Consider the following 23,317-nt stretch of genomic DNA (forward strand, 5'->3'; position numbering starts at 1 on the left):
ACTTCTAAGGGAGGGCAGCAATGAGTCCAGCTTGTACAGGCTGATGCACAAATAAGAAAAAAATTAATTTGTAGGTAAACCATGTTATGATTACAAAAAAAAAACTCTTTACGTTTAAGGTTTTACGTTCTTCTATTTAGTGGCTGTTATCTCTAAGCACACGAGATACATTAAGAAATCAACATTAGAATCAAATTTCCACTGATAATTGATCATAATGATGTTTGAATGGTCTCAATATTATTCAGATTTCCACATACAAAATAGCAACAGACAGCGACTGTTCAGCTCTCTCCCCCTCTCTCATTCAACAATCAGATTAACAGTGCATCTGTCAGAAGCGGTTACGGCTATCCATCCATTAGTGAGTCGTCCGCTTTTCACTCACAGCTTCATGTTCAGGAATCTTGACTGCTCTGAGGCAATTTTCTCAAAATTAAACATGTTCTTGTTTTGGGTTCAGAAGTCACTTGACCATCTGACAATGTGCCCATTGTGACAGGCTGCTACATACGCATCAAAGAGGTGATTAACCAGTTGACAGGGCTGCGGGGACAATACTGCTCTTTACAGGGAAAACAGTGCAGCCACTCAGCCACTGCTTCCACATGCAGCAGCTGACAACATGAAACCAAAATAACTGCACACGAAGAAAGACATATAGGGTACATGGTGTTCACACTGGTCCACATGCAAAAGGTTTAAGCCTAGATCACAACAAATTTGTTTGCTGCATATTTCTGTCTTGATCACCAGTATTAACTAATTCAGTGCCAACATTATGCTCACACAAAAGCAGACAACTTATATATATGACATATTGGAGGTAGAAGTACCAGTCTGTTGTTTGATTAATTCATATGCGTACACCTAATATGTTTACTGTGAGGTATTTTATTTCTGAGAGAAATGAAAAACAATTCTTATCTCAAACTCTGTATTTGTTTGCAGGCTCTCTGTCAACAACTGAGGCTGCAGTTTGTAAAAAAAGAAAAAAAAAAATGACGGACCAACCTCTGATTGGTGCATAAATCGGGCTCCTGGCCAATCACATGCCCCCCTCTGCGGGGGGGAAAACCCAGCATCAAAATAAACTGCCGCTTGTTCGCCTTTTCCAGTTTTGCAATTGGCGCGATTTATCTGCTCTTATTACTAATGTTTTGTGCAAAGTTTTAAAGAAGGAGTTTCTTTTCTCCTTCACTTTGACTTGATGACATTGGATTTTATTTTCTCTCATTGTACAGAGACAGAGCGTGGAACCTTAATAATTTTTGGCTTGAAATATATGTTTTCTTTATCATCTTTTTACACATCCAGGACTACCCAGACTTGTATGATATGATATTATCTCAATGAATACATTCGACATCAACATGAACCAGTGGCAAGTTGTTCTGCTGTGTGTGACCTTAACGTGGAGGCTACAAACAGCATCAACCCAAACTCATGAAGGTAGGACCATTTCATATGAGACACCTTGTCTAGCCTGTTTAGAGGAATTTTATACTATTAAGGAAAATATGTTGAATATAGTGATGTAGTTCATTTTTCCATGCTAACTTTAAACTTTTTTAAATTTTCCTGTTTGAATTCACCTGTTGGCAGATACTACTCAGCATTACCTGCCTGCCTTGAGTGCTAACAGCTGCTAGCATGGTATGAATTCAGTTATATTGTGGTATAGAGTAGAATAGAATAGAATAGAGTAGAATAGAATTCACTATTCAGAACTACTCACCTTCATCTCATCCTTTGTCTCAGATCACAGCGTTTACTCTGCTCTCCTCCTCGAGAGCCATTTTTTACTGTTAGTACTGGGCAGTAATCAAGGCCCTTAATGCAGCAATATATCTCCACTTTATATACTGCTCGTGATGAATGGTAGCAGCATTAAGACCCTGGTGGAGGCTAAATTGCCTGCATAGCAATGGCCCCATTTGTAAAATGTCACTGAGGACAGTAACTTGCTCACAACTACATTATAGTGTGTTGTAAACCACTTATTTGTGTACCTACCCTACTGCTTATAAATGCAAAACAGGGGGTTTAAGTAAAAAAAAAAAAAAGCGTTACAGTTTTTAGTAATAATGACAATCACTACTGAAGTTAGGAGTATTACAGCTCACACTAGTTTGCATTATGTAGGTACACCTGTGCAAGTGTTTTGTGCATGCATGTGTGATTTAATAGTCCTAATACTCAGAATTGTAATGCAGCTCTCCCAGAACCATGCAAAAATGAATGAGTACATGGGGATTTGGGTTATGCCACGGTTATCATTCAACATGCAACTCTCCAATATTGTCCATAAAAACACATACAGCAAGTCTCAAATGCTGTTTATGGAGGTAATCAACTTAACTTTATTACAGCAGGAAGATTTTGGTTTATACCTCTGCATGTTCCCAGTGAGGACAGGAAATATGACGTGTGTTTGCTGCTGCAGGTGCCTAATTGTTGCACGAGTACCACAGTTTTTTGTTTTTTGTTGTTCAGTACGAGATGGTGTGTATGTCTCCTTCCGTTCACGATATTTCCCTTCTCCCTGCCAGAGTGTCCAACTCACACATGGCCCATTGTCTTTTGGTATGATCTCAGCAATGCAGACCCCTCAGACGCACACGTACGCACATGCACACACACAGAAGCACTCTCTGTCACTGCATCACTCTTCACTCCCTGGGACACACTGACCACATTTATAGCTTCATCACAATGAGGCACTTTGTCTGTGAAAAGCCCTGTTCCTTCAACCCTCTGCCTCCTCTCCATCAGCCCCAGGCCTATACTGCTTCATGTAGTGGGTTCAGAGCCTGCTTGCTTTACTCTGCCTCACATCAGACTCTGCAGGGAACACAGCAACACACACATCACCAGGAAGACTCACTAAAGCCATAAAAACGATGGCAACCCTGCCTGCGAGACATTCTCCATTTGTCCAACTTTAAAAAATACTATTACAGAATAACACATGTATCATATATAGTTTAATTCTCTCCCAACCATTCAAATACAAGCTATAGAGTTCAATATTTTTTGGGTGCATATTTTTTTCTACTACTCCAGCCTGTCATTGATTTCCATTCATTTCTGCATCGTAAAATCACATTATAGTTACATGACAATGGAATGTAAGTGGAGTATGATTTGAAAAGCCTCTGTATTATGTTGCAATGACAACAGTGACCAAACATAATGCAGACTTAATGTTCACTGTGGTGGATTACGCAAAGTTTCAGGAGTTTGCTGATTGATTTTCATGCCATGGATGGAAACCAATGGCTGACTGGTACGACAGGACAACTACATCTAAACACAGTTTACAGAATGATTAGTTGGGATGCAAAATATATGTCATCTGAACTTAAACATATAGAGCCACTGGCATTGTCCTTTAACATGTAGATGATGCACTGACCAACAATGTCTTTATAAGATGAGGAAGGTTCTGTGCTTTCAGAAGTTGGATTACCTTCCCTTCTTACTAGCTTGTAGAGAATAGGCTCACATTTTTCCAAGTCTGTCTTAAAACAATACAAACATGCCCATGAAGGAGTTTTTCTTGTTCCATCTGTTCATACTGGCCACTAAGGGATTTTCAGTGTTCCCCTGAAGCTTCGTGTTACCTTCCCTCCAGAGTGAATGTTTCATAAAAAAGGAACATAGCCACTTAATTTGACTAACTCACTCTGGAAAACTCATTTTTACACAAAATGAGGCCTGTGCATTTCGTCCCCCTTTCTTACATTGAAATTATCTTAGGCAGGGATCTGTTTTTGGCCAGTATGGACAAATGAAACAATCATGGATTTCAGCATACACACTGTATGGGCATTTGGGTATTATTTAAGACTGAAAAAAGACTTGAGAACATGTGAACTTATCCTTTAAATCATCTATTTTGCTTCAAAGGATCAGAGTAACAGGTGTCTTTCTTGCCTGTGTGTGTCAGTGGTGTGTCCTGGTACGCAGAATGGCCTGAGCTCCACAGGCTCTCAGGAGCATCAGTACAACCTGATCAAGGACCGGTATGACGGCTGTGAGATCATCATGGGAAACCTGGAGATCACTCAGATTGAGAGTAACTGGGACTTCTCCTTCCTCAAGGTAATCCATCCATCCTTCCTCACTCACTTGCCTTTCATCTGCTTTGATTGTACAAATCCTCCCACTCTACAAGATCAAGTTATTTTCTTGTTGTTTCATGTTGATGATCTTCTTCTTCCCTCCAGACAATCCGCGAGGTGACTGGCTACGTCCTCATTGTTATGAACCACTTTCAGGAGATTCCTTTAGGGCAACTACGGATCATCAGAGGAAATAGCCTGTATGAAAGACGCTTTGCCCTCTCGGTCCTCTTCAACTACCCTAAAGACGGTTCCAACGGCCTGCGGCAGCTGGGGCTCGCAAACCTGACAGGTAAAAGAAGGTTAATGAGAGAAGAGACATTAGAGACAGCAAAACTGAAAAAGATGTCTATATGCAATGTGTAAAGAGTGTTTTGTCTGTGATTTACCAAGTCAGTGAGAACAAAGGCACATGAACTCAATAACGCCAAAAACGCCATTTTATGGACAGAGAATGGTAATTATAGCTGGTTGTGATTCATTCTTTGAAAGCCTAAAAAGACAAATACAGAAAACATGTAGAGGAAATGACAGTCTCAGCTGTAGCTAACTGTCTGTTATTTCTTGATACCTTCTTACGCAGTATAAAAACTGCAGGTGGTGATGTATTGCAAGGAGTGCAGGGATTCAGTTTTAGTTTCCCTTTCTACATTATATAATAAAAAAAAGCCCTCCAAAGAATTGTTAATATCCCTTTAGACCCTTTACTTTATATTCATGGCTGTTTCACAAAACCTTCATACAGTTCCCAAATAATATTGGTGAGAAAGTGCCTTATGGTAACCAAACATCACCTAGACAGGTACCTGTTTCATTCCTTGTGGATAGTGAGTTAGGGAAGACTGAAAACTATACTATATAATTATACAACACAAAACACCAAGACTGAAAACTGTTTTCTAGTGATCCAATAAAATGCATTGTGCGGATGTCTGGCTGTGTAGTCAGTGACTGCAGGAAGAAGTAACTGTGCTGCAGCTTCTTGGAGGTAGAAAGAAAGATAACTGTAATGCCAGTAATGCTTTAGATTACAGCCTTCATACACAGCGTAATTATTTAGTTCATATATGGATTATGAATGAAATACCTCTGACCCTTATGACCCTTAAGTACAAGAGATTAGGGGATGAGGGAGTAACAATTTTGTGTGTAAGAGGAGCTAGATTTCTCTGTAAGTACTTTTAAATTACTGACCTACTTTATAATCATAGGGTACATTAGGAAAATGGGTAGAAAAATACTTTGTGGAAATTACATTGTAAAAAAGTTTTTAAATACATAGTACTTATTATTATTGGTGAAGGCTACATTGGTGTTGCTGGGGAACAAAACATTAGTCTGGGAATAAAGATGTTACTGTTTACATGTTTATAATCTGATAAAATACTGGGGAATAGTGCAGTTTGGGGGTCTGATGTAATATTCATCTGACGATCAAAAATGATGTTAGAAAGAATCTGCAGTGCCACGTTTTTCATGACTTAGCTTTTCTAAAAGGACATATACGCTTAGTATGTTCCCTCCTATAGCTTGTAATAATTCTAATATGTACTATAATCAAAATAGGGTAATGTAGTTCTAGGTCCATCATACTGACTGTGAAGTATTTAAAATTTTACTAAGTATGTTCTAAATATTTGCACTGGAACCTGTGGGCTGTAATCTAAAGTGCCAAGAACATGCTGTCTGTTTTCTGTTGTATCATGGCTCACCCATTTCCTCACAGAGATTCTGGAGGGAGGAGTGCAGATTATCAACAACAAGTACCTGAGTTATGGCCCCTGGATCTTCTGGCAAGATATCATCAGGGACAACAGTGCTCCTATTGACATCCAGTACAACGGAGAAAGAGGTCTCTGTTGGGATAGCTTTATTTAACATATGCCAAATTATCTTTAGATTGTCTCTTTCTTATAAATCCTCTCGGCCTCTCTGTCTCTTCCTCTCTTTCTCTCACTCAGGCCCATGCCACAAATCTTGTGGAGACTACTGCTGGGGGCCAAATAAGGACCAATGTCAGATCTGTGAGTGCCCAATTGTTCTGTTTCCATTTTACCACTCCTCTCTCTCTCTCTCTCTCTCTCTCTCTCTCTCTCTCTTTCCCCTCCTCCTCCTTCTCTCTCTTTACTGAATGTCTTTCTTCATAGACAGAAGAAGATGCACACACTAAGACATAAACACACAACACACACATAACCTCTGTTCAAACCATTTCTCCTGTGTGCCTCAGTGACTAAGACGGTGTGCGCTCCGCAGTGTAATGGCCGATGTTTTGGGACGAGCCCCAGGGACTGCTGTCACATAGAGTGTGCAGCAGGATGTAAAGGCCCTCTGGACGTAGACTGCTTTGTAAGTGCTCTGTCTTCCCCTCTCTGTAGGAATCTGCTGATATAATAAAGAGAAAGGCAGTCTTTGCAGCGAAGTTATCAAGGGTTTCACTCTCAACTGTTTTGTCTCTTACCTTTTGAATCCAATAATGTGCGTACCTGTGTAGGCCTGTCGTCATTTCAACAACTCCGGAGCATGCGTGCCTCAGTGCCCCCAGACTCTGATCTATAACAAGCAGACGTTTCAAATGGAGACCAACCCTAATGCAAAATATCAGTATGGATCCATCTGTGTCTCTCAGTGCCCCAGTGAGTAGCCCCTGTGCATTGGTGTGTTTGTATGCTCAGCAGTGACACCGTGACACATGAAAAGATGGGGCCAGTGGTTCTGTCTGTCTGAAATGTATCTCCTGTGTCTCTCTTCTCTTTCTCCATGTAGCTCATTTTGTGGTGGACGGTAGCTCCTGTGTGAGCGTCTGTCCTCCAGACAAGATGGAGGTGGAGAGAGAAGGCCAGAGGCAGTGCGAGCTCTGCAGTGGACTCTGCCCAAAAGGTTGACACTAATAAATACTTTCTGTGAGCTAACACTGGCTTTATTTGTCAGTCATCAAAATTAATGATATTGTTGGATCGTCCCTGTAGTGTGTGAAGGAACAGGTGCTGAACACAGGCAGACCGTGGACTCCAGCAACATTGACAGCTTCATCAACTGCACAAAGATCCAGGGCAGTCTTCACTTTCTGGTCACAGGGATTCTTGGGTAATTGTCTGGGCTGCCTGAAGAATCTCGGCACACAATGACATATGCAATACAGTCAGCAGGTTCATATTGTGTTTCTATTCTTCATAGAGATGACTTTAAAAACATCCCACCCCTGGATTCCAAAAAGCTGGAGGTGTTCCGCACTGTCAGAGAAATAACAGGTTTGTATATACAGTAAAGTTTGTTGATGTTAAATAATAGTGACTCACAATGCTTGGTAATGATTTTTGTATAGCACACTTGGCACCAACCATTTTGTAAAGTATACCCGGAGTAGTCCTGACACACTCCTAAAAATAAAAAAAAATTAAAAAAAAGCATTTATCCATTCAATAAAGTTTGCTTTGCTTTGAGAAACTGTCTTTAGTCACACACAATAGGTACAATATTATTCCATATGCTCCTTAACTCATGTTTTAATATTATCACTGTGTTTTATGTTTAGATATTCTAAACATCCAGTCGTGGCCCAAAGAGCTGAACGATCTGTCCGTTTTTTCAAGTCTCACTACCATCCAGGGGAGGTCACTCTACAAGTAAGGCTTGTTTACACGCCATGTGAACGTGCCAATGACGTGCATGTTTGTAGCCTGTGTGTGTCAGTCAGAGCTGACCTAGACGAAGTGGATCAAATAAGTTCAGAGAAATACCATTAAATTTACCTGATAGAATACATAACATATTAACAGGACTTACTTTCACATGGAAAGAGCAGATGTTCAAACAGTACTAACGTGATGTATGAATTATTTGAACATTAATTAAAAAGAATAATGAACAGAATCTTGCTTAAAGCACCTACTTTATGCCTCAGGCTGGTTCTGATGTTTATATCTATCTGTACAACATGTTCAGTGTGCAGTATAAGCATGTGTCCTCTCTGCGCTCTACACCCTCCTATCTCTAAGCCGTTCTCCATGTTAACACCTCATGACGAGCCCCCTGTGCTTTAAGTTTACACTCTCTAACCTCTCTCTCCTCTGTCTATGTTTCACAGCTGTGTAGAGGTGTGGACTGTAGACTCTGTGTGTGTGTGTGTGTGTGTGTGTGTGTGTGTATGACCCCTATAACGCCAACATCCAAACCACAGCGCGTCTTTTGGCTTAGAAATAAAACACAATCTGCAGAAACAAAGTGTTTTTATTATTTGACATTCGTTTCAAATATTTCTCCAGCTAATTTAAATTTTTTCATTTGTCTGTTTTCTTTTTGTCTGTATCCTCCAACCCTCCAACCGAAGGCGTTTTTCTCTGATGGTGATGCACATCTCCACTCTGACCTCACTGGGTCTGCGCTCCCTCCGGGAGATCAGTGATGGCAGCGTGTACATCAGTCAGAACGCCAACCTCTGTTACCACCACACTGTAAACTGGACGCAGCTGTTCAGAGGCCGCAGAGTTCGAGTCAACAACCTCAACAACAACAGGCCGCTGGCAGAGTGTGGTGAGGCGAGCTCAGGGTCTGGCAGAAAATAAATCTCCTCTATTCCCAAAATGAAACATTGAACAACCTATATAACTATTATTGCATCATCAGTCTCTGTATATTATTTATGTTGTGGTCAAAAAATGAATTCCTCATTATCTTCTTGTATCTTACCATCAAATTAGTTTGAATGAAATGTAAGAATGATTGTTGTATTGCTGCAGCAGGCACCTGATGCTGTTTCTTACATTGTTGTGTGTGCAGTTGCAGAGGGCCATGTGTGTGACCCATTGTGTTCAGACTCAGGTTGCTGGGGCCCGGGGCCTGACCAGTGTCTCTCCTGTAGGGACTACAGCAAAGACGACACATGTGTGGCCAGCTGTAATTTTTACACAGGGTCAGTAGATACGAAATGATATTCCTGTGCCTGATGTTCGTGTGATGGATATATTCCTGTTGTCTAACAGTATTTATTTTTGAAAATTGTGCCCCCAGGGCTCCAAGAGAATTTGCAGGGCCTGATGGCGAGTGTGTTGCCTGTCATGCAGAGTGCAAGCCTCAGCATGGGAAAGCCAGCTGTACTGGGCCGGTAATAACTTCCTTTCATAGTAAAGCAAAGGTTCAGGGTCTTCAAACTCTTGCTCGCATTTGGTATTTATCCACTCAAAATCTAGTGGAGGGCACAGCTCTACAAATGCTACATGATACATGTAATAATATAATATGTCCCACCACACTGATATGTTGTCTTAATATTTTCATGATGTGGTCATTTTTTAACAGTCCTATTGTAGTAGAGTGTGAATGTATTGAAATTGTTGAGTACAAAATAATGGCCATCGAAATCAGTGAAAGAAATTTGATATGAAACAGTACAAAGTCTCTTCCACCTCAAAGTTGCTGCCTTCCCCCTGTTAGGAAATTTAATATTGACCAGTATTGACTTTCTGCCATTCCTTGCCCATTACATTACAAATTATAGTCAATTATTGCCACGGGCAATCTTTCATTTTGGATTAGAATCAGACTACAAATACAACACAAAGATAGTCTCTTCTGCTATGTCTTGGTTCGTTGCAGGTTACAAATACCTCCCAGCAGGTTTATACATAGTGTTTGTCAGTCTGTTATAAATTCTCCAGTATTTTTCTTTTTCTTCCTCTATCTCTTTGCTAGGGTGCAGACGAGTGTGTGGCATGCGCCAACCTTCGAGATGGTCCGTACTGCATGTCCTCCTGTCCCACTGGAGTAAATGATGGACAAAAGGGGCTGATCTTCAAATACCCCAACAGGGAGGGTCATTGTGAACCATGTCACCACAACTGCACGCAGGGGTGAGACCGGGTTTGCGTGTATTTTGTCCATGTATTACAGTAATGAATCCATGAGTGCTGAACAGAATGATGTTTGCGTGTTTCAGGTGCTCAGGCCCAGGATTAAATGACTGCTTGGAGACAACCATACTGGCTGTTAGCAGGTGAGTGTTGCCCCCTGCTGGTGAATGTAAAAGACGACACTGCAATGTCTGAATCCTCCGCATCGCACTGTGATCTGTGGGATGTTGTTTCCATTTGACCAGTTCAAGTATTAATTCTAGGAACATCATCAGACATTTCATAAAGGATATTTAAGTAAAAATACAAAAATGTAATCAGATGATTACCTCAGTTTCTGACCTATTCACCGTGTATCCCCTCACTATCACCTCTTTCTGCTTCATTCCGCAGCGGTCAGATCACAGGTATAGCTTTAGGTGTGCCGGCTGGCTTGATTTTCTGCCTGGTGTTGTTTTTCCTGGGTGTGCTATACCACCGAGGCCTGGCCATCCGTCGCAAGAGAGCCATGCGGAGGTACCTGGAGAGCGGGGAGGTGAGGCTTTGGAGACCATCCAACCCCATGAGTTGTCGATTTGACTGCTTAATGCACGTGTTGGCATAAGAGAAACAAATCATCCGGGAATAACTGTTGTTTTTTGGCAGAGCTTTGAGCCACTGGGTCCTGGTGAGAAAGGTACCAAGGTTCACGCCCGCATCCTGAGGCCGTCAGAGCTGAAAAAAATCAAAGCCCTTGGCTCAGGTGTTTTTGGCACAGTGCACAAGGTAGTGATAAAACTCTGTCTTTCTTTTTCTTTTTTTTTTTTTAGACATTCACTGATTATCCAACAGTTTAATTGTTATCAATGCTTTAGTCTCAGTCTAACAAGTTTCACAGAGCCATGAGGACTGATGTGACTGCAGCTGCACATTTAATTTGTGTTTAAGGGATTTTGGACTCCAGAGGGAGAGACAGTGAAGATCCCCGTGGCCATTAAGACCATCCAGGATAGCTCAGGCCGACAGACCTTCACTGAGATCACTGATGTGAGAATCAGACCCTCATACACTCCTGAAAAGACATCTCAGAAATAGCAGTTAATGGGACATATAATATGATGAGAAGGAGAGGACAAATGTTTTCATGTTTAAAATGATGCCTGTATCAAATAACTTTGAGGTTTTTCTTTCATTCAAGATACATAACACAAAATAGGAGTATCGCACAAAGTACATACTGTTCTATCATCTTGCTCTGTGCGTAGCATATGCTGTCCATGGGTAGCCTGGATCACCCCTACATCGTTAGGCTGCTGGGCATCTGTCCAGGGACCAGTCTGCAACTGGTGACCCAGCTCAGTTCACAGGGGTCCTTACTGGAGCACATCAGGCAGCACAAGAACAGCCTGGACCCCCAGCGCCTGCTCAACTGGTGTGTGCAGATTGCTAAAGTGAGTGTGGCTGTAATTACAGATTTTTTTGAGCAACCAACTGTTATGTATACCAGCTGTCAGAGTATATTTAAAGTGTACATGTTTGTGTCTCAGGGTATGTACTACCTGGAGGAACACTGCATGGTCCACAGGAACCTGGCTGCCCGCAACATCCTGCTAAAGAATGACTACCAGGTCCAGATCTCTGACTACGGTGTGGCAGACCTCCTTTATCCTGATGACAAGAAATACGTCTACACTGACACTAAGGTTGTTTTGACAAATTCATTTTGAGATACACTTTGAATTGTTAAGTTACAGTTAAGATTTTTTTTACTGTCTGTTCCTGTAATGGAAATTATTCTGTACGGCTTGTCTCCAATTTGTCTCCTAATCCAGACACCAATAAAATGGATGGCACTTGAAAGTATCTTGTTTCGAAGATACACTCATCAAAGTGATGTCTGGAGTTATGGTAAGAGGCTGTGTGAGTGTGTCTAGCATTATACTCTGTGTACTAATAAATCAACTTTCCTCTTGAAATCTGCTGTCAGGGAATTTTTTCAGGGAGAATTTAAATGTGCCATCTCTCTTCTCGGACAGGGGTGACAGTGTGGGAGATGATGTCTTTTGGGGCGGAGCCGTATGTCTCTGTGCAGCCTCAGGAAGTGCCAAGTCTGCTGGAGAAAGGGGAACGTCTGTCACAGCCCCACATCTGCACCATAGACGTCTACATGGTCATGGTCAAATGTGAGTGTAATAAAACACTGCACCAGTACGCACAAGTACACACAAAGACATGCTAGTTTGACTAGGATGATTTTACTTCTTCTCTTTAGGTTGGATGATTGATGAAAATATAAGGCCGACCTTCAAAGAGTTGGCCAGTGACTTTACTCGCATGGCAAGAGACCCACCTAGATACCTTGTCATCAAGGTGAGGCAGTGGTGGAGGAAGTATCCCGACTGATAAATCTGATGATTGTTTTCTCAATTAATAGATTGATTGTTTGGTTTGTTAAATGAAAAGTAAAATTAAATAAAATAAAATAATTGTACATCTCCAGTGACAGACTGACAGTTTAATAAACGAATCATCTCAGCTATAACATTACATACTGTTGGACAGTTTAATCTACAACAGTGTGTCATACATTATAAGTGCTTCATATGGTTTGTATGTAAAATACAATAATTGGTAAAATAACAACTAACTAAAGCTGTCAAATAAATATTTATATAATAATATGATATATAATATATTATTTAAAATTATCTCTCTGAATTGTAGTGGAGTACAAAGTAACATGGAATCAAAATACTCAAGTAATTTATACTTACGGTACAGTATTAAAGTACATATATTTAGTTACATTTCACCACTCATTTATCTTGCAGCTGAGTCCACTGGCTGTTGACTCTGACCTTAAACCCTATACTTAATGTCATTCTGTAGCTGGAGGGAGAAGAAGCAGCGTCGGTAGAAATCCATCGAAGAGAATCCGAGCGAGGACTTCTGGATGCAGATTTAGAAGACCAAGATGATGTGGGATTGGAGGATGGTTTAGCTACTCCTCCTCTTCAGCACTCTCCATCTTGGAGTCTGTCACGTTCACGGATTAATTCTTACAGGGTAATAAAAACATCTTAGGTTTAAACCGTTTTAGGATCATTGTCAAAGAATCAGAGGCAAATAAAACTGTATGTGGCACTTTTTCTCTCCTGATTTGTAGAGTGGCACCTCTCAGGTTGGACCTATTGGATATCTGCCGATGACCCCCAGCCCAGTGGACAGCATCCGCCAGGTGTGACAGACTCACACATTCGCACACATGCATGCAAACAAACACATTCCCACCCGCTAACACTAACATTGGTTGATGCTGGCGTTGCACAGGTGATAAAGTAGATATATTTAGCAGTAACTCTCAACAGCTTCACTTTAATCAGAATTATTACAACACTTTGCCAATAGCCATATTAAAATCATCATAAAGACCCAGCACTGCCAGTAGGTTATTACCTCGGGAAGTGAGACATATTACTCTGAGTCATTCAGGTCCAGCTGGTCCCACTTTGCAAATAACAGGATCAGTCTCTAAGAACTGCTGCATCAGTCCAAGTCTTCGCCTTTCTGTCTCAGCTGTGGTTTCAGAGGTCTCGCCTGAGCTCAGTGCGGACACTGCCTGAGAGGTCAGAGGTCAGGGGGAGTGTCAGAGAGGCAGAGCTGCGTGAGGAAGCTTTGCAGACTGGGAGTCTTCACAGGCTCAGATTTGGCTCGGAGAGGGGCAATCCTCGTATATCCATCAGCCGGCACAGGAAGCTTTCAACAGCATCAAGTCCATCCTCATACAAGGTGTGGACAGCAGAGGAGGAGGAAGAGGTGGACCACTATGGCTATGTCCTGCCTGGGTCACCTGGAACTTCAGAGAGAGGTAAATTATCAGCACTAAAATGTGAGCATGCTGACTTTTCCCATTATTTGCTTGGCTGTTTTGCTGTGTTTTGAAACTAACTAGTAAATTATGCCATAAACAATTTATAATCAAGGTTTCTTCCCTTATCTTCTTCCTTCTACACATTTTTTCATGGCTCATAGTCTCTAGAGTTTCTCACTCTGGCCGAAGAAACTCAAGACTGAAGAATAATCTGTCTCTTGTAGTGATAAATCCTTCCCAGGAGTATGAAACCATGAGCAAAGAGTCTTCTCCTTGCTCAGCTAAAGGTGTCCCATCTCAGGCCGCTACCCCTTCAGCGGCACTTTGTAAAACCTCACCTTTACCTTCTCGGACCTTCGTGGCTTCATTACCTGTAGGGGACACACCAGGTGTGGAAACACCGTCACCAGTTTTAGCTGTAAGGAGTATTCAAGTAAGTGAGGACTGTGAGGGGAGTTTAACAGATCAAAGGGACTCCACAGAGGAACATCAGCTACCTGGGGATCCTGAGAGAGGGATTGGAGCTGCGGAAGACCAAGAAGAGGCAGCCAAAGGGATAGGCAGGTATGAATATATGGATATCAGACACTCTGACTCTACAGAGGGACAGGATCCAGCATGGGAGAGACATGGGAGTCAAACATCTGCAAAGAGTGCAGCAGAGACAGAGGAAACAGACCAAATAGTGGAGGTGTTGAAAAAAGAGCATGAGGAGGAAGAAGAAGATCACAAGTGCCACAACACAAATAAACAACCCACACATGAGGGGAACTTGAGCGGTACGGTCATGCCCAGGCCAGATGTGCTCACACCTGGGGGGGGAAAGGTGGAGTATGAGGAGATGACCAGATTTGGAGTGGTGCCCAGTGGGTGGGAGCAGGCTGACTACCAGAACCTCCCGGCGAAGGGGAGGGCAGTTTCTGAAGAGATGGGCACTGGCAGGTGTGCAGGGATTAGGGGATACATCAAGGTCTGTGCTGGCATGGGGGAACCTGGCAGCAACACATCATTTGACAACCCAGACTACTGGCACAGTAGACTGTTCCTCAAGCCAGATGCTGTACGCACCTAATAATGTGGACTGGGACAGAGATACAGTAACTGCTGCTGTTACTTCAGTTCCTGTCATAAACTTTCTTAATTTTCTGAGTTACAGAAAAACATCCAACAACATTTGAAAGATAAAATTTGAAGAAAAAGAAATGTACCCTTGACTTGTATTCTACAGTTCTATGGTGCAGTAAATGAATGTTTATTAACTGTGAATTGGTACAGAACAACAAAATAAAGGCTATGGCAGGCAAAATGCGGTGTTTGCCCATGAACTAAATAAAGAGTCCTTTACATCACATGCTTCGATGTTACAATGATTGTGTAATTTGTAGCAGGAACAAGAAGTGTTTCAGCCCCACTTCTGTTAAGCAGCTTTTTTGTACAACTTATTTTAACGTGAATTGTGAAGTAAACAAATAAATACGATTATTTTTGCAATTATCCAGTCATTTGTGATTTGTATACAGCCGTCTTTTTTTTTTTTAATTGTCTTGTGTGTTTATAAAATAAAATAATAAAATGTCGACTTGTATTAAAAGTACTCATTCATTTATTTAACTTATTTATTTATTTTTAGTGACGTGAGTCATTCAATAAAACAAACAAGCAGGATGCACATCTCCAGCTTGAAAATAGTAACAGTGACAGTGAACGGCAGAAAATGAGATGGAGGCATGTGAACGCATCACTCACAGAATCGCGCGGGATTTGGGCCGAGGCAGATCAAAGATGATCAGAGGAGTGAAACGTTCATCTCCTCGTTTTTCCGTTTTCGTTCGAATCCACGTCTACAAGCTAATTGGTTTATCAGAGCACTGGTTAAGTCCTTTTGAAACGTCCTCCCTTGAGAGATGCCCTTGGCACAATGAAGTAATGTGAACTCTGTGAACTTAATTATTCATATTGTGATACTGTATAATAAATTTCACATATTCACATTGACATATTTTCCAATTCTTTCCGAGACTTAGTTTTTTCTATTCTGTCCTTAATAGCGCCTTTGAAACATAAAAAACAGCAAGGAGGTCACTGCTATTTTAGAATGCATTACTGTCTCCGAGATTTTATCTGTCATTTTGGATTCTGTGAGCCTTGATAAATGTAATAATGACATAATGCATGAATTAGCAAGCTCTATATTAGCAGACTGTCCTGTTGACTGTGACTCCTCATTTATGGTATAATATTTAGTGCTGGAAGAAGTACTCTGACCCTTCACCTTTAAGTAAACATAACTAAAGTAAAGGTATAAAAATACTATATTTCAAATAAAAGCCCTGCTTTTAAAATGTTACTTGAGTACAGTTTTATACATGACTGCATCTAATGATTTTTTTTCATCACAGATTATTCTGATTATTTTCTTGATTAATGGATTGTAAAAATTCAGAGACTAATCAAAAATGCCATCTGCAACTAATAGTTGATTAGCTGATTAATCGATTGACGGAGAGTTGTTTTAGTCATTTTCTGGATTCAGATTGCGTAATGGGAGGATTTGATGTATGTCTTTGTTATATATGTTAGTAAATTGAACATTTTCGGGATTTCGGGCTGTTGGCCGGACAAAATAACACTTCTGAAGATGTTACTTATGGCTCCTGGAAGCGATAACAGACATTTTTCACGACTGCAGCTCTACAGTAAGAGCACAACGCTAGACGGTGAACTATCTTGACTGAGCAGTGTGTCTCTGGCAGCAGGCGGGACCTAGTGATCGTTGGCCGCCGGTGGAAGTCGGGCGGGCCGGTGCAGAGAGCAGCGTGGTCCATACTGTGAGTGACTGACCCCCGCAGGGAGAAAAAAGTTACTCTGAGTTAGCAGACACACTGCCAACATGTCTGGGGACGACGAGACACAGGAGCAGACCATCGCCGATGACTTGGTGGTCACCAAGTACAAGATGGGGGCCGAGATTGCGAATCGTAAGTGAAACGAGCGGTTTTGTCTCAATCGTCCACAAGTACGAGTCCGTCTGCTGTTAGCTAGCAGTGTCAGCTAGTCTTACCCAGCAGCAGCTGTGCCATGTGCCGCTGCTGCAGCAGCCACAGGTCGTATCAGAGAGCGGGCCTTTGTTTAAAAACAAGTTAGACACGGCTTTCGTGGATGATAAGGAGGACCTTTTGTTAATTGTAGCCTGTATTTGTTCAACGCCGTGTAGCTGTCACATTAGCCCGGTGAGCTAGGCGGCTATGTGGATCAGCAACCTCACTAGCAAGCGTTAGCTAGCTGTAACTGCTAACGTAACAGATAACAATGACAAGTACAAAATTGAATGACAAGACAGTGCGTGGTTGTTCTTGAACAGCGTATCCGACATTTAAATATATACCTATAGCTAATCCAAATCCACACTGATATAATTGACATGTAAGAGACTTGACTGAAGAGCCGGTTGTAATTTAAGGACTTAAGTAAGCAGAAGTCAGTCAACACACACCAATACCCTGTTGAATTACGTCAAAAATGAATTATTTATTATACTTAACAAAACAAAATTTCACCTTCAATGTAAAGTTATCAACATGAATCCTAAACGTACATGCTGGAATTACTTGTGGTTGAAGCCAATATATTATGCAATATATCATTTGCAAGGCCACATGCACTCAACATCATCAGTGTGGTGTCATAAGTAGAATAGCTTTAATATAAATATATAACAATTCATCTCAATATAACAAACCTAAGAGCTTAAACAATCTATGTTTGCCTCTATACTATGTATATTAATATTTCATTATTTCTGCCTTCTAAACACATCAATTCCATTTTTTACTGTCTTCCTTCATCTGACTAAGCATATGCTCTCACCAGTGCTTATCTTCACACCTTCAGCTGACCGTGCTGCCATGTTAAGTTTAAATACATATAGTAAAACCATTGTAAAATAACTACCATGGTTAATTTGAGGTAAGTGAATCTGAGCTAGTGTGTAAGTGGTGTAATAAAAGGCTGCCTCAGAATATACAAATTTAAATCCGTTAAGGTGAGGTCAAAGTGACGTCACCAAACATCCAAAACTCCACAAAACTCAAAAACTGTTTGGACTTCTTGCTTGAAAAATTACTTAAACAATTAACTGGTTGTAAAAATAGTTGTTGTTTGATTTTCTTTTGATTTACTAATAGATTTAATGACTAAATGTTGCAGCTCTATTAAATTTCAGTTTCCAGTGGTTGTGTTTCGCTCCTTGCCATTGGCCTGTGCTACTTCTAGGTTATAAAGATGACAACATGCTCAGCACACACAGGTCCTACGCTGTAGTGGTGCCTCACATAATTGATACTGTGTGTCCTTGTGGTTTTCTGTTGTAGTTTATAACAGCTGCCCTACTTATCTTAAGACATCTAATTTACTATTAGCACTATGCTGTTTCAAGCTTATTTACAGCTCTCAGACAATTAGTCACACTTTGTTATTATAGCTTACATAACATCTGCTTAATCAAAATGAAATGAGTTGTTCAAAGTTATTTGCTGTCATCACCCAAAAGTGATTCAGCCTTCAACAGTGAGGAAGAGTCATTGTTGATGTTAATGTTCACCCAATTATCCATCGTATCTATCCACAGTGGTGGCAGCCTGACACCTGTTAGTCTCATCAGTACCAACTATATTAGTGCTTAAATGATTATATGATTAATGGAATATTCAGTCAAGAGAAAATTAATAAATGGCATTTGGACTGTTGGTTAGACCAGACAAATAACTTCTGACATTTTATGACCCACACAATTGATCATCTGACCTAGAAAATAACACAATAACAGATGAATAAATCATGAAAATAATCATTAGCTGCAGTCCAAAACTATATACACTTTGTCACTGACATATTGTGGCTCTTCTCATCTCTTGTCTTGCAGAGGCTCTGAAGACAGTAGTCGCAGCGGCTACGGCTGGGGTCTCCGTACTCAGCCTGTGTGAAAAAGGTGATGCCTTCATCATGGCTGAGACTGGGAAAATCTTCAAGAAGGAAAAAGACATGAAGAAAGGCAAGTCTTTTGTTGCACTTCATTAGTCACCTTCAGTGTGTTTGAGTCAGCACTACGTACTCACTCTCTGTTTTTTTTCTTTTTTTTTTTTTTCTCAGGTATCGCTTTTCCAACTTGTGTGTCAGTTAACAACTGCGTATGCCATTGCTCCCCTCTGAAGAGTGACCCTGATGTCATGCTGAAGGATGGGGACCTTGTCAAGATGTAAGCTGCTGAATTCATACCTGTCCATCCTGTGCACTAGATAAATTATAGTTTATATTTTATGGGCGTGCACACTTTTTTTTTACCTCATGTTTTACTGTTGTGTTTGTGTGCAGTGATCTGGGTGTACATGTTGACGGCTTCATCTCGAATGTGGCTCACAGCTTCATTGTTGGAGTGACCAAGGTATGTAATCACTATTGGAAGAAATGACACGTCAGCTGGTCCGCTCAATCGTTTATTCTCAATGGTCATGAGTTGTGATTTATGTGACTATCAGTGAAAGTCACACCATGAACAGCTTATAATACTTTGACTTTACTCTTGTGTGACTTCAGGACAACCCACTGACAGGGAGGAAGGCTGATGTTATCAAAGCAGCTCACCTCTGTGCTGAGGCTGCCCTGCGTCTTGTCAAGCCAGGAAACCAGGTAAAAACCTACAACCATGACCACTGATTTGACCGACGACGTCACCATTTGTACCTCTTCGAATAATCATAACTAATGTCTCCTCTATTAGAACACACAGGTCACAGAAGCCTGGAACAAGATTGCAAAGTCATTCAAGTGCTCTCCTATCGAGGGTGGGTGTTTGTGAGCATTTGGCACCTTCAAGCTCTGTGATCCCAATGGTATACATTCACTGAATGTGATTTGACATGCTTGACCGGGTTTATTCCTTCAATGTGTACAGGCATGCTGTCCCATCAGCTCAAACAACATGTGATTGATGGGGAGAAAACTATCATCCAAAATCCAACGGACCAGCAAAAGTGAGTTCACTCAGCAAGTGCTCATTGCCTCTGACCTGATGAGTGTGCCCTTTAACCAGTGGATGACTTTTGTTTTTGTAGAAAGGACCATGAGAAGGCCGAGTTTGAGGTGCATGAGGTGTATGCAGTGGATGTGCTTATCAGCACTGGAGAGGGAAAGGTCAGAGGAAATTTTGTACAGATTTTAATTTTTTTATTTTTGAAAATTTCATAAAGGCAAGGGTTTTAAGAATATGTGTTCTGTTTTGGGGATTCAGGCAAAGGATGGAGGTCAGAGGACCACCGTTTACAAACGTGACCCCAACAAGGTGTACGGCTTGAAGATGAAGACATCTCGGACATTCTTCAGTGAGATGGAGAGACGCTTTGATACGATGCCTTTCACTCTGAGGTATTATCTTTTTTATCTTGAGATCAGATATTTACTTTTTTTTTGCCTTTCATTTTATGTCAAATAATTTCTCTTTTCTTCTTTGTCTCCTCAGAGCATTTGAGGATGAAGGCAAGGCTAGGTTGGGTGTGGTGGAGTGTGCCAAACATGAGCTGCTGCAGCCATTCAATGTGCTGCACGAGAAAGAGGGTGAGTGGAACAATGAGGAATGTCATTTAAGGGCTTTAGCGACCATTAAAATTCTTGAAGGTGTGTTTCCCTGTGAACAAAACTGTGAGATCTGAAAGTCACAGTTGCCAGAAGACTTCAAATGTAAAAATGTTAATGTCACAGCACAGGGTGTACTGGTAAAATTATTTGTCTTTTTGGATTAGGGGATTTAACCACTGAGTCTTATGGCTGTACCAGCTTCTGACAGGCCGTACATAAGAGAAATTCCTGGGTTGTCAATCATCAAGAAAAGAATGCAGGCCTCACTGGAACTCTAACCCAATATTTCAGAGGCTGAAACCAGCAAATGTCTACAACTTTGCTTAAAAATTACACAAATGATTATTTTATCAAAATAGACACCCATTAATTTTCTGTCAATCAACAAAGTCAATTTCCTATGTGTCCCATGGAAAGTAATGTTATCAAGAGTATTCTCAAACAAAGATGTATATTATTTCTTTTTATTTTGTTGTTCAGACCAATGATCGCTCTGTTTAAAAAGGCACCTTCCTTGTTAAGTTACCACTGTGCCATTTAGGACCCTGCTATGTTGGCCTGATACATCCAAGTGCTGATAGTTAACTTTATAAAGTGAACTGGATGAGATGACCCCTGTGTGAGAATCTGCATGCTCAAACTTTGAGATAATCTCTCGTTAATGTCAGAGGGTGTCTCACTAGCATTAAAACTCTTTTCTGTATTGTTTAAACTGGATTTCTTGGACTGCATATCATCGTCTCAATGTCACCATGCATTTTAATCAATGAATTAATGGCACTCGTCCTGTTACCTGAGGCATTGGATGTCCAAATTGTGTACCAACTGGCACTGTTAAATGCAACTTTGAATCCTATCTGTTTTCAGGCGAATTTGTGGCCCAGTTCAAGTTCACCGTGCTGCTCATGGCCAATGGTCCTCTGCGAATCACCAACAGCCTCTTTGAGCCAGAACTCTACAAGTCTGAGCATGAGGTGGAGGACCCAGAGCTGAAGGTAAACTGTGTTTGATGGATATTGTGTCCACTGCCCAAAAAGAATGAATAAGACTAATGGGACTGCTATAGCATGCTATTAGCTGACTTGGCATTTCCAAAGCCATTATGTATTGATGTATTGTGCGGTGTACCGCATGAGGTCATTACATTAAATTTTGGTGTGTGTCCCCACCCCCCCGAAGGCTTTGCTTCAGAGTTCAGCCAGCAGGAAGACTCAGAAGAAGAAGAAAAAGAAGGTGAGTTACAGAGCAGGGTGTTTTATGAAATAAACAAGAATACAAGCTCCAAATGTTCCCACTAACTTGAATCTTCTATTTTACAAAGGCCTCAAAGACCGTTGAGAGTGCAACAGGACAGGCGATGGAGACTGAAGCTGCAGAATAGATTCTCTCTCCAAGAAATTCTGACTGACCTCTGATGACCCAAAGAACAGACGTCACGATTCCTTCTGTCCCAGCTGTCTGAGGCACTTGCGGGTGTAGCCGCTGTGAATACCTCTGAATCTAACTGATGTCAGTCTGGGATGATGCTGCTCCTAAATTCTGTCACTCCACCTAAAACACACACACACACACGTACCTAGTAAATCTTACTGTCCTTGAGACAGCCTTATTCTCTTATTAGTGGGCACAGTTCTGCTGCAAGAGAGGATATTTTGTGCAAGGGCATTTACTCACTGGAACATTTTAACCATTCGACTGACCTTGAGCCTTTATCCCTTTCTCCACAATAACTGTAGTGAAAGATATGGAAAATAAAATGAGTTTGACAGAGCGGCCAAGGATGATGAATGCACAATACTGTGTCAGTGTAATTGTGTGGCATTTAGATAACTTCCTGGAAGTCATAAGCCTGAAGCCATGCCTTTTTAAAATGAGCATTATCTTGCCCTGGGCAGAAATGTGTTACACCCATCTTGAACCCTGGTGTTGTATGATATTCACACAATTTATGACATCATTAGTCATCATTACTGTTCAGCATAATTATCGCATTTGTACTGCTCTTGCTTAAGCCTACTAGTCATTGTGTATATTTCTAGGCACCTACTGTAGGTTACTCAGCTAACAATTTCTAAAACTGATATTTTAAGTCCTACCAGTTGAGTAATTTAACTAGGAGGAAAAAAAGACATTTCCTTCCTCACTTGTGGATGGTCTAACTTCTGCCAAGGGTTCAGCATTCAGTCTTCTGGTGCCACCACTGAGTCTGACAGTCTGTGTTTACATAAGAATTCCATACCTGTTAAATATATGGATACTTTTGTAAAACAAATCCCACTTTCAGAGACTATTTTTGGAAACATTAAAAAGCCACCTGACATCATTTGTGTGGTCCTTTCTTTTGGACTTTTTGGTTTATTCAGATGATTTTGCTGATGAGTGTTAAGTGTGTCTGTCATGATTTTGAACATTAATGAATCACCTTGAGTTATTTTACTCTCATTGCATCTCATTCATCAAAATTAGAAATTGGCTTGTGACTGGATACCAGGCACGTATGTGGTTGAAAGACCAGCTTTAAAGTAATGCAAACATCCTTTATATACTATATTTGACAGAGTATAGTCGAGTAGAAATGAAAATGACAGCTGAAGCATTGAAATGTAATTTCTTATTGGCCTAAAAGTTGTAAATGTAAAGCATACTGAGTAAAAATACTAGGGTGGCCTTGTTAAATATCCATCATGTATGGCTGGATTACCGAAGAGGGTCCCTTGGGCCAGAAAGCTCTGTATGAAGTAACCATTTATTTTAACCATTTAAACCATTGTTTGAAAGTCACAGAGTTCAGTTAAAAGACAAAAAAGAACCACAAAGAAATGCAATATTTGTAGCTTCATCTCATTCAGCCTAGGGTTATA

At 40.9% G+C, this 23,317-nt stretch overlaps 2 protein-coding genes across 2 annotated transcripts; both read left to right on the forward strand.

Moving 5' to 3' along the window:
• Window positions 1-759: 759 nt before the first annotated feature.
• Window positions 760-15,317, forward strand: erbb3b (erb-b2 receptor tyrosine kinase 3b). The gene is made up of 28 exons (XM_071476229.1): window positions 760-1,452; window positions 3,953-4,107; window positions 4,233-4,419; window positions 5,854-5,979; window positions 6,089-6,151; window positions 6,358-6,476; window positions 6,622-6,763; window positions 6,894-7,007; window positions 7,097-7,214; window positions 7,305-7,378; window positions 7,663-7,753; window positions 8,458-8,660; window positions 8,907-9,039; window positions 9,138-9,231; window positions 9,819-9,976; window positions 10,063-10,119; window positions 10,370-10,511; window positions 10,622-10,741; window positions 10,904-11,002; window positions 11,221-11,406; window positions 11,503-11,658; window positions 11,788-11,863; window positions 11,992-12,138; window positions 12,228-12,325; window positions 12,845-13,021; window positions 13,122-13,193; window positions 13,532-13,823; window positions 13,988-15,317. Exons 1-28 carry the CDS (start codon window positions 1,353-1,355, stop codon window positions 14,896-14,898), a joined length of 4,410 nt encoding a protein of 1,469 aa, XP_071332330.1. The 5' UTR covers window positions 760-1,352; the 3' UTR covers window positions 14,899-15,317.
• Window positions 15,318-16,593: 1,276 nt separating this feature from the next.
• pa2g4b (proliferation-associated 2G4, b) lies at window positions 16,594-22,779 on the forward strand. The gene is made up of 13 exons (XM_071476234.1): window positions 16,594-16,804; window positions 18,748-18,876; window positions 18,975-19,080; window positions 19,197-19,266; window positions 19,419-19,511; window positions 19,603-19,666; window positions 19,777-19,855; window positions 19,937-20,015; window positions 20,113-20,246; window positions 20,341-20,435; window positions 21,324-21,451; window positions 21,636-21,689; window positions 21,778-22,779. Exons 1-13 carry the CDS (start codon window positions 16,717-16,719, stop codon window positions 21,835-21,837), a joined length of 1,179 nt encoding a protein of 392 aa, XP_071332335.1. The 5' UTR covers window positions 16,594-16,716; the 3' UTR covers window positions 21,838-22,779.
• The last annotated feature ends 538 nt before the right edge of the window (window positions 22,780-23,317 follow it).

Source organism: Trachinotus anak, unplaced genomic scaffold (assembly GCF_046630095.1).
Source record: "Trachinotus anak isolate AG129_WGS33_773 ecotype Australia unplaced genomic scaffold, CSIRO_AGI_Tana_v1 ptg000004l, whole genome shotgun sequence".
NCBI lineage: Eukaryota > Metazoa > Chordata > Actinopteri > Carangiformes > Carangidae > Trachinotus > Trachinotus anak.